The sequence below is a fragment of the Cydia pomonella genome, chromosome 2 (assembly GCF_033807575.1).
Source record: "Cydia pomonella isolate Wapato2018A chromosome 2, ilCydPomo1, whole genome shotgun sequence".
NCBI lineage: Eukaryota > Metazoa > Arthropoda > Insecta > Lepidoptera > Tortricidae > Cydia > Cydia pomonella.
The window spans coordinates 28,476,973-28,489,170 of NC_084704.1; the positions used below are offsets into that span (position 1 = coordinate 28,476,973).

General features: G+C 37.9%; 2 protein-coding genes across 3 annotated transcripts in view; both read left to right on the forward strand.

Moving 5' to 3' along the window:
* LOC133534823 (pyrokinin-1 receptor-like) overlaps nucleotides 1–12,198 on the forward strand; it is a 91,162-nt gene that overhangs the window by 13,679 nt on the left and 65,285 nt on the right. The window lies entirely within an intron of this gene.
* LOC133534833 (uncharacterized) lies at nucleotides 10,119–11,012 on the forward strand. Its single transcript, XM_061874121.1, has 2 exons — nucleotides 10,119–10,517; nucleotides 10,892–11,012. Exons 1-2 carry the CDS (start codon nucleotides 10,119–10,121, stop codon nucleotides 10,895–10,897), a joined length of 405 nt encoding a protein of 134 aa, XP_061730105.1. The 3' UTR covers nucleotides 10,898–11,012.

The window sequence follows — 12,198 nt, forward strand, 5'->3', positions numbered from 1 at the left end:
CTCAGGAGTCGAGGATGTTTACCATATTCATATTCACTTCACTTTCAATTGCAGTTGTACGTTGTACAGAAATCGACACATGTAAAATACCCCTAGAACCCACTTGCGACATAAATATTTGAAATTGCAATTTTTCCTACCATATGCAAAATTCTAAGGAGAATTCCCTTGTCGTCTGTATTAACGTATAAAATCTAGATCTATTCAAAGCAGTGAATCACAATAATGTATCGCACTTATTTTAGGAGCCGCCCTTGTCAGCACGACGGAGATATTTACCTAAATTCTCAAATCTGAAAAGAGGCTCAACTGGTATTTCCTTTTAACATATTTACATTTTTATTTAACATTTTTTTTGTTCACAACGACAGTGTGATAGTTTGTCCAGAGCCTAATAAAGGTGATGATGATGATGATGATGATGTCCTCCCAGACGTATCCGTCGACGGCGATACCCGGATAAATCAGGTATTTTCTAAATTCCGACGTGCATGGTGTATATTTCATACCATCAACATACAACATACAATAGTTTTTGTGACATGTTATTATTGTTAAATTTTTTTGTTGTTCAAGTATCCTGAATAAATTTTATTCTATTCTAACATACAAATCAGCTGCGTGCAGCCAAGCCTTCAACCGTAGTAAACACCTCAATAAAACGGTAAACTTATAATAAAGCCTGACAGATCAATATGATAGCAGCGCTAAAAATGCTTAGGCAATCATATATAGAGATTGTAACTGAGTTCGGATTGTATCTCAACACCGAAATGAAAATAAACAGATTAAATAAAGACATTTTTTTAGTCATTACAGTGTGGCTGACTTGGCTTGGCTTCCTCTTAATTGGTCAAGTATAAAATGTCTTGACAGTTACGAATATCGGTTGTGGTTATTTTACAATATGTTTTAGGTTTTAGCTCCGATTTCCTCATAATTTGCGAAATGAACTTGAGTTCAATTCTACATCATCCTTCTTCTTTTTTCTGCCGAGTTTCTTGTCTCCGACAATTTAGGAGGGATTTAAACCTTCTAGGGTCAGAAGTGTAGGGTTAGAGCCGGTGTAGCTTTATTTGACGTTCATAAGCGCATTGTAATATGCCTACTTGAAAAATAAACTATCTTTATTATTATCTGAAATAAGTTATTCGTTGTATTTTAATCATATTTTATATCGCAGCGTGTTCTATTTTGCAATCATTATCAGTAAAAAAAAGTATATACAGTCGACGTTAAAGATATGTTCACTATTTAGGGTTCCGTACCTTATAAGGAAAAAAGCGGAAACCTTATGGGATAGCTCGCGCGTCTGTCTGTCCGTCCGTCTGTCCGTCTCTCACAGCTCATTTGCTTCGAAACTACTGAAGCAATTAATTTGAAATTTGGTACACCGTCAGGTGACAAGCAAAAGTCACTAATTACTAAAAAATATAAACAAAAGTCAACCGTATCTTAGTAGTCATACGGTTCCTTATGGCATGGCATTCCATCGCAACATGCAAAAGGGGAGGCGGTAGACCGCTAGCCACATGGCTAACGACTGTCCAAAAGGGCCATGAAAATTCTCTCATTAGAATGCAATGACGTATATTACCGCAACAAATGGCGTGGCATGGTTAAGAAAGGCAACCCCGTGCAGCGGGACAAAGATGCGGACAAAGAAGAAGTGGTATAGGCAGCTATTGCTAAGGCCGAAAGCCCGAAACGTCCTGAAGAGGCGTGACTAATACACACGGCTGAGGCCGAAGGTCGAGCTTTGGGAGGTTAGTGCTCAGACAAAGAACAATAGTACAAGTATCTGGATTCGATGACCGAAAGCCGAGCCCCGCGTGGAGCTTAAGGCCCGGAGCTTCCGATCTGTGCATACTTCCTACAATTCCACAAGTATTTTAAATGCGAAGGCCGAAAACCAAAAGCGTTCAAGAGAGGCACGCCCACATGCGAGCTGCGGGACATTAGGGCTTAAGCACAGAATACTGGCCAAAGAATCTTAATTGCGAAGGCCGAACGCGCACCGCGTAGGGCCGAAGGGAAGAAGGGCCCAAGAGAGGCGTGAGTCGGACTGAAGAATAAAAATGCGAGTAGGCTGTATCTGGCACAAAGCTGCAATGGTACTTGTACTATTGTTTTATGTTTGAGTAGATACTACATTCCTGCAACTCTTTCTCTTCGGCTTTCGCTATTAAAATACTTGAGAAAGTTGCGGGAAGGACACACCCCTCGGACGCTCGGAGCTTTCGGCCCTACACGGAGCTCGGCCATCGGCCTTCGCATTTGATTTTGGGCTTTGGGGTATTTGATCTTGTTATTCAACCTACTTTGCATCAGTTTTGTACATACATTTTCGCACACAGTGGCCTCAAACTAGATCAATCGTAAAATATCTGTGAAATATCCCACATTTTCATTTTTTTACAACTTGTTTTAATCCGTCATAAATTATATTTTTATATCAATTACGAACGATCTATCAAATAACATTACTTTTTTTCTAAAAACTGCATAGACTAATAAGATAAAAGTTATTTTAGCTCCGAATGTGTCGTTTCTAGTGCAAAATGAGCGTCATCTTTCTCACAGCGGTACAATTCCATGTAATGGTTTCTTTCATAAACATCGATATAAAAACTATGCATATGATATAGACATTATAGTTGCAGAGATATAAGCCATCGCGCCATAACACATTCCGTTACATCTAGTTTTTGATCCGACCCAATAGGAGTTTTTCACGTTCAAAAATAAAACATGGTTAAAAATTGTGTGATGTACGGAAGCCTTGAAACACGAGTCCGACTCGCACTTGACTGTTTTTTTTTTAAGTATACGCTCTATCGTGATCGCTGCTCATGTACCTACTGTTAGTTCTTGTAGGTCAAAATGGAGACCTGGCTTTCCGAAACATGTCGCGCGAGTGACTAAAAAACCTTGAGTTAAACTCGTAAACATATCTTTGACAACGACTGTACCACTAAAAATTTGTAAACTGCCGAGGTTCCAAAGGAAATTTGTCCGGCTAGATTGCGATATAGATATTGAGGTCCCATGGGTTCAGGTTCTTCTCTCACTTTCACTGATCATAAGCGTAAGCGAGATGGCTGTGCGTGCCCGCTATTGCAGATATCATGTATTGGATTTTAATATTTTGTATGTTTTAATAAATAAAAAAGTAATCGATAAGTTCGATCAAATATATAATTGGGTATTTTTAGAAGAAGTATTCATATTTTTAGCTTTATTGTATAAACTGTTACAAATTTTTAAGTTACATTTTAGACCTATGTTCGTCGACCAAAAGTCGAAAAATCAGGGCTCGGATGAAGTTACTAGAAAAAGCCCTTAAGATTGATAATTAAATTTTTGCCAACCGTATTGTGATCTAAAAAAGCACTTTGCTTTTTAAAAACCTATGCTGGCCAAATCTACTGCACCTTAAAATATAATCTGAGCTGGCGTTTATTTTATTTTTCCTTATATTTTCCCATCCATATTCATTGCGATCAATCTGACATTAACCGCGTTGCCTACTGACTTAACGCAAATAGGTATTACCTATGTATAATATGTATAGATTGTATTTACAGGTAGTGTAGGTACCTAAAAAACCTGTTTACCAAAGGCTAACAGGATTGCTATGAGGAAGATGCCAATGCAGGATCATGGTAATTATCAGCACTTGATTATACGTAGTTCAATATAGGCATGTACCTATTACAATGAATGCACTGAATGCATGTCGAACTCTTTGTTTTTTATGTTTAAGTAACTAAAAACAAATAGTAAAATTAGTTGTGGTTTTACCTCCAATTAACGATTTCTGTATAAGGTAAATATTACCTACACTTTAATATTAATATGATGACCGCAAACATTTTGAACGAATACATCGAATGAGCCAGCGAAGCGAGATTATAGCTGACAGAGCGTGTTCCAAGTTAAATAACTTGGTTTTATCATGATAGATCTACTGGTTAATAATATTCGCAGCAAATAACATATTTTTCACACTCATTACGATAATAGTGGACGACCACTTTTCCATAAAAACATTTATAATAACAGGAAAATAGGGCCTTGGCCTCCTTTCCTCTTAAATAAGGAAGGGCTGGAATAATTATTGGTGGAGATGAACGGCCTATGAAAACCACAGACCTAGCCGTGCCGAAGCCGCGCCGTCGCGCCGCGCCGCAAAATGAGCCGTCAACGGGAATGGTGCGGCTCCCAAACGGGAGATTTATACCCCGACTTGTGCCAATATGTCTATCTTAACTTATGACCGACATATTAATAATATGATATTTACCAGACACTTTTAGGGTTTCTTATAGTTTCGCCATGTCCGTCTGTACGTCCGTCCGCGGCGTTGCTCCGTGATCGTTAGTGCTAGAATGCTGCAGTTTGGCATGAATACATTAATCATGCATGGCGACAGAACGGTAAAATAAAAACTACAAAACGGGCGTTTTCACAAAAAGTTGTTGGGCCGAAATAGTCATGTCCCATGACTTTGTTAGCCATTTTCATGAATTTTACCTAAATTTATGTTGAATGATGAAGACTATATTAACAAACAACTTATAGACTGTTTACTAGCCCTTAAAAAATATAGTTTGCTCTGTACAATTTTAAATTAAACCAAATAAAGTAAAAAGAGTGGTCTAATTTTGACGTGTCCCATACCAACCATGCCAAGATCGGAGTAAGAAAAATAATACAATTTCAAGACTATTTGAAAGTAACGGGTATTTTACTTATAAAGAATAACCCAAACTACAATTTTAAACCTTAAAACGCAGCAGTGTGGTTCAAATTTAATTAAAAACAACAGGTTTTGTCTTGTCCTGCGAAATAGCGTTTAGCGGAATTCCCATACTACGCCACCGCATTTTTATTACCTTGGCAACTATAAAGCAAAGCAATACGAAGTTATTTTCGATTATAGCAACATTTCAAGCCTGTATCAGCCGCCAGTTTGTTGAAAATGACAGCAATTCGTACGCAATATGTGAAAAGAGCGGTCGCGTGGCTCTTAGTCAAAAAAAGGAGTTCCACCTAAGCAACTGATTTTGATAAGGTAAGATAATTCTTTACTTAAAACTTTTTAGCGTGTTATTAACCGTTTTAATCAAGATTCAGAATAAAGAGTGATATTCATTGTAAATCTGATACTTTATTTGCAATTATATTTTAATGTCGCGAAGTCGTGGATACGTTACCTCCATTACGCCACTAAAGCGTGAATGGAACTCAAAAGTGACGTAAAGGAACTCTAAGGCTCGTTTCATAAAGAAGCTATTGCTGGGTATCTACATGACACTGTACGTTATTTAAATCAGAATGTGACAGTACAATAAACTGGTTTGAAAATCTACAATAGTAATACATATAAATAGTTCATTCAATTGCAAATGCAATATTATTATTATTTTTTATTTATCTAAATTTTCGTTTGTAAAGGTCGTCGTTAATACATAATAGTACATTGTGAAACATTGGGCGTAAGTTAAATATTGCAAACTAGAGAATAGTTAAAAGGCGACGGCTTGCCGGAGCGATTTAAAGACTTGAGTTTGCGATATTTTTACGCCCCGAGTTACACACAATGTTTTTCATCGTCAGCCTGTTTGCTTGCTTGATCTGCCAGTCTTGGTTTGATTACGTATTTATTTGCGATGGCTTCTAAACTGCTAAACTAATACCACCTGTGAGAGACACGCTTATTAATTATTTTAATGGTTCTTGTGCACGAAACAAAGGGCTGCATCGATCTCTGGGAGTATTTCTTTGTAATAGATCGCGAAAAAACAGGCAAATTTGTTAAGTTTTGGCTAATGCCGCTTCTATAATTCTTTAGACTAACTAATCAAAATAACTATTTTAACTGTTATATTGCTTTATATTGTACCTTTAGTGTAAGCCAAGATAAATAAAGAAAGATCATCTTTGGATATTTTCTATTTAGAAAATTTTCAGGAATCGCCTTTCGACGTCTGCCAGATACTCTATACTTATAGTAAAAAATTAACAAAAATAAATGGTATCCCTTCTCCTGTTTACACACTAAAGTGATAAAAAAAGTTTTTATAGTTTATATATATCATGACTGTTATGATCTCAATGATCTGCCTCTGTAGTATTAACTAGAAATAAAGTGCAAAAAGCCTAGCAATGTGAATATTACCTTATAGTTCCTAAACGCCATTTTGTGTTCCAGTCTACGCCACTGGTCAATTGTGTCCTTTTATGGCTGTGATTTATTTTCTAAGATATTGTACAATATATTAACGATATTGAAATGATAACTTGTTAAAAGACATTGTACTTAATTAGCTATCAAAGATGGATAAAACTTTTTTTCAATCTTAAGTATTTGTCAAGCTGTGGGCAATAATATATAGTGAAAAGTACTGAAAAGTAGCGTTAAGGAAAGATTTTTGATAAAAGTGACTGGTTTTTTTAACATTTTTAAACGATTTTCTTTTTTTTTGTGAAGAATTTTTTGTTTATGTTTGATTAATACAGTGTATTATGCTTTTAAACTTTCTAGTTTTTTTAAAATCCATTGCTAAATCAGTGACGTAATGGAACCTCTTCCCACCAAACATGAAGTATAATTGAGATTATTTACTTGAATTGTAATTATATCTTAATAAATTTAATAGTTTTAAGCTGTTCATACAATAAACTATCAAATTAGCTACAATTGAAAATAATTTAAAATATTTTCAAAAGTGGAATTCCTATACGTCACCAACAACTTTTTGTGAAACCGCCCAAACAGATTTTTTTAATACAGTTGCTCAAAAAGTGCTACTTTACGTAGCTTTTTTTTTTCATCAAACCCATACGTGTGGGGTATCTAGGGATAGGTCTTCAAAAATGATATTTAGGTTTCTAATATCATTTTTTTCTAAACTGAATAGTTTGCGCGAGAGACACTTCCAAAGTGAAAAAATGTGTGTCCCCCCCCTGTAACTTCTAAAATAACAGAATGAAAAATCTAAAAAAAATATATGATATACATTACCATGCAAACTTCCACCGAAAATTGGTTTGAACCAGATCTAGTAAGTAGTTTTTTTTAATACGTCATAAATGGTACGCAACCCTTCATGGGCGAGTCCGACTCGCACTTGGCCGCTTTTTTGATTTTGATCATTTTCCTTATTACCAGACATATGTTACAGCAAAATCACCAAGGATTTGTAATCTCAGATTTGCATCAAAATGAGCCTCATTTATGTCACTATCAACAAATAAAAAATCAAGGAGGAATGTACCAATTAAATGATAAAATGCGTTTAGTACCTACATGTTTCTACACGCTACTCAGCTGATTAAAAATCTTTGCAAATGTTATGCTCCTTATGATCTCAAGAATGCGTGGTTAAAATCTGTCGGGTTTTACCGGTCCACGGTGTATAAAGATCTCTTAAGATGTATTGGATCCGTTTATTCAAAAAGGGAGATGATTATGTTTTCGTGTACATGTATCATTATTATGGTTAAATATAAACATTTAAACATCACCTCACAACTCCCCATAGGGTATAGGTGTCGCAGATAAATTGTGAGATTCTGCCTTTTACAAAGGGCATCGTCATTTTACAGACATGAAACGTTATGCAAATTGCCGAGGCCAATTGTAGTGCGCTCAATAGTGGCAACGTAAACTTGATGGTTGTCTCAGGGTGACCATGATTTGCAGTTTTAACAATTAATATTAACTTTTATACTACACCACCATCTTCAATGCCACCAAAATCTCAAGATCACCCAAAATCGAATCAGAGCACCCAGGTGGTCTTATCTGTCTTACCCCTAGAGAGCAATTGTGAAAAAGGATAAATATTAATATTCAAATTATTTTTTTGCTAAGTCAGGAACATATTACAGTTACATGATAAGATATTACAGTTATATAAAGTTAGTAAATTCATGACTCCCTGTTAGGGCACACAATATTTCTCACAGTATTAACCTATTATAACATTTCATTATATCTCCCGTAATTATGTGAAAAATAACATTGTAACATTGTAATTAATACAAGTTAAAAAATAAGAATAATAAATAACATTCCATTCCCCCCTTAACCCCCCTTCTAAGTTTAATTTTTCTTTGACATTTGTTGTTTGAAAATTAATTGATCCATTCCCATGACTGGAGCAAAAAAACCGTAGTTTTAATTGGTAAATAATATTGAAACTATACGTTCTATATCAACCAAAAGTTGCCCTAAAATTTAACTTTTACCCTAAAAACGGCTTTAAATATGATAAATTAACAAAATATATTTTGACCCATGCTTTCGTGCCCAAAACGCTCTTTATAAATTGTATGACGTCACATTTTACGATTTGACACAACTATGCACAGACCAAAGAGTAAAGTAAGTATATAGGTACATACACACGTAACACCAAGGCCCCCATTGTCTATTCTTAGTACCTACTAAATTTGATACTCAAGCCGTCGCCATTTAGGTGGTGGGCAAGCTGTGTGTGCGTGTGGGTTTTTAACCAACTAATAAAATATGTTTTCTGTAATCATTGAGTTATTATATATCATAAAGTATTCAATAATCCATTAGCATTTCTATGATGTTAATTTTTAGTGCAGATATCGAAGCTTCAATTAATTGCCCACCACCAAAATGGCTACGGCTTGAGTATTAAATTTGGTACTGAGAACAGACAACGGGGGGCCTAGTTGACCTATTTGTTTGAAAAACTCAATAAATAAATAAAGATAAAAAAAAACGGAGGGCCTACCGCAAAAACCGAACATCGCATATTGTGGGGTTTTTTCTCTTTTACTCTTACCAAGACGTAATTAGAATGATAGAGAAAAATGCCCGTAATGACGAACTACGATTTTCGTGGTTATAGCCCAGTGTCAAACCGTGAGTTGTGACGTCATCGGAATCTTCAATGTCTTTTCTACTTGGGGCACGTGACGTGTGTTAAAAGATATTTTAAATTCAATATTTACAAAAAATATGCTCATTAGATGTCCACTAAAGGTAGTTTAACATATTTTTATAATCCATAAAAAATTATTGGGATACTATTCTGCCCTAAGATTTGTAGATGGAAACGACCCTATTGCAGCTTTGATTTAATACATAGAAAACATAAAGGATGAATTGGACATTCAACTTTTATTGGATAAAGCATAAAGCGGTAAAAATTTTACAGATGTCGGTGAAATATAAAAAGAAAAACCAAATTTTCTCTTAAATGTCCCATGATTGGTGCCGTTAACATGACTAAACTTTGAAATTTTGCCCCCTCTTCATATTAGGTATATGACAGATGGACGGATACGGATGGATTTTTGGTACGGAGCCCTAAATACACGGCACGTGTCTGGCACGCTTAATATCTGTACTGTTAGGTATTGAATATGGGGTAGATATAAATTATTATAAATGTACTTGAGGGTGGGTTTAAGCTAGACCGATCAGTCTGGAAATATACATACTACGCACCACACGCCGTCTTTTATTTATCAGTGGCTGACGAGGATATTATTTAAATCAACATGTCGGTGGGGAAAATTCGAGAGTTTGACGTCCAAAGTGGTAGCTGGAGATCATATTGTGACAGGCTGGAGAGCTACTTTGTCGTCAACAACGTAAAAGATGAGCGGAAATTACCGACATTGATTTCAGTGGTCGGTGAGACAGCTTACGAATTGATGGTGAATTTGTGTAGCCCAAAGAAGCCAGCCGAGATGACCTTTAAAGAGGTATGGGAAAGCATCTGGAACCAACTCCTTCGGTGCTAGCAGAACGTTTCAGATTTCGTCAGTACCGACAGGTCAAAGGTCAAATAGTGGCGCAGTACGCGGTTTTGTGGTTTCGAAGCAACTTTAGACGAAAATATGCGAGACCAGTTTGTGTGCGGACTATCCAGTGATATAATACGACAGCGATTGTTTGCGGAAACTAAAATAAATTTCGCGAAATCAGTGTCATTAGCGTTATCTCTTGAAGCGGCCGAGCGGGATTCGGTAGCGGTCGAAAGGGGAGGCGGCGGTGCAGCCATATGTGGCTTGGCAACAGGGGCCCCTATTGCACAAGTGCATAATATTCGCTTGGCAGCGGCGGGATGCATGACGGTGATTTTCGTCATGAGCAGGCTCACTGTAAATTTAACAGTTACGTGTGTAGTCGGTGCAATGTAAAGGGGCATTTGCGTCGCATGTGCCCAACCATGACCGACGGGATACGTGGACAGGTATCCGCGTTTAGAGGCAATATTCAGGGTGGCGGTACAAGGACTTCAGCCGGACGTGGCCGAAGCGGAGCCACTCGTTACGGGCCGGGAACAGCGGCCACTCCCGGTGGCAGCGGAGCGCGTGGTGGTCGCGCTAGAAACAGCTGGGGCAACTCACGAGTGCACTGGGTGGTTGAAGATGGGCAGTTGGACCAGGAGGAAATACCGTTCGGGGTAAACGACGGAAGCGAGGAGCCCATTTACCAAATGAGCCTCGACAAATATAGACCGGTAAGGATACAAGTTATGGTTAATAATAAGTTAATGACCTTTGAGATTGATACGGGTACAGCCTTAACATGTATAAGTAAACAGACATATGATACTTTGTTTAAAGATGTACCTTTAGAGCCATGTAATATATCTTTAAAGTTTTATGATGGTACCGTAACGAAACCATTATTAGGTTTTATTGTAGGTAATGTGCAGTACAAAAACATTTAAAAAAAACTGAATTTATATGTCCATCAGAGAGGTACGACGAGTTTATTAGGTCGTGAATGGTTAGCCGAATTGGATATTGCAATACCTAAGCTGTCTTCATGCGAAAATGTTCTCACAAATGATGTAATATGTGACGATAAAATATCCGATGTAATTTACAGGCATAAAGAAATATTCGATGGGACCTTGGGTGCGTTCACCGGCGGCCGGGCTCGGCTGCGCGTACGGCCGGACGCGGCGCCCGTATTCTGTCGCGCGCGCCCCCTGCCCTACGCGCTGAGGGACCGCGTCGACGCTGAGCTCGACGCCATGCTGCGCGCCGACGTCATCGAGCCGGTGGAGCACTCGGACTGGGCCACGCCATTGGTAATTGTAAATAAACCGGACGGATCGTTACGTTTGTGCGCGGATTATAAATCCACTTTGAATCGCGTTTTATTAGTAGACAAATTTCCAATTCCTAAAATTGAAGACCTGTTTTCCCAGCTTAGCGGTAGTAGGTATTTTACTAAGTTAGATTTATCACAAGCCTACAATCAAATTATATTGGAAGATGACGGTTCTAGAGATTTAACGGTAATTAATACGCACCGGGGATTGTTCAGGTATAAGCGTTTAGTATATGGCCTCTCGTCTAGCCCGGGTATATTCCAAAGAATCATGAGTAACCTTTTGAAGGATATCCCTAACGTGACTTTTTTTTAGATGACATTTTGATAACTGGGGATACTTTAGATTCACATTTAGGTAGCCTTCGGCAGGTATTAGAAAGATTAAGTAAAAATGGGCTGAGGATAAAAAAACAAAAGTGTTCCTTTCTGGTACCAGAGGTTAAATACCTGGGATTTGTGATTGATAAAAATGGGGTTAGGGTAGACGCAGACAAAGTTAGGCCAATTTTAACAATGTCTCGACCTAGGAATGTTTCCGAACTTAAGTCGTTTATAGGTATGGTAATTTTTTATGGAAAGTTCATACAAAACCTTAGTGAAATTTTAGCGCCTTTATATGAATTATTAAGGAAACAAAGGAAATGGACGTGGTCGGTCGAACAGGACAGGGCATTTAACAAGGTTAAAAAAGTGTTGAGCGAGGCGCCGGTTTTAGGACATTACGATGCGGATCGGGAACTGGTTGTCACCTGTGACGCGGGACCCTACGGCGTGGGCGCCGTGCTGGCCATGCGCGGGCGCGCGCGCGGGGCGCCCGACACCGTCATCGCCTATGCCTCGCGAGCGCTCACACCGGCCGAGCGCAACTATAGTCAAATACACAAAGAGGCACTTTCTATTATATTTTCAGTAAGAAAGTTTCACCAATTCCTGTACGGTAGGCGGTTTACGTTGAAGACCGACCACAAGCCTCTCGTGAGCATATTTGGACCGGGTAATGGTATACCCAGTATGACTGCGAGCCGGTTGCAGCGTTGGGCCTTGATATTGTCGGCGTACGATTTTGATATAGAATA

What these genes read in the sequence shown, in the direction of transcription:
- LOC133534833 (XM_061874121.1), top strand. Translation starts at nt 10,119, where the DNA reads ATGCATGACGGTGATTTTCGTCATGAGCAGGCTCACTGTAAATTTAAC.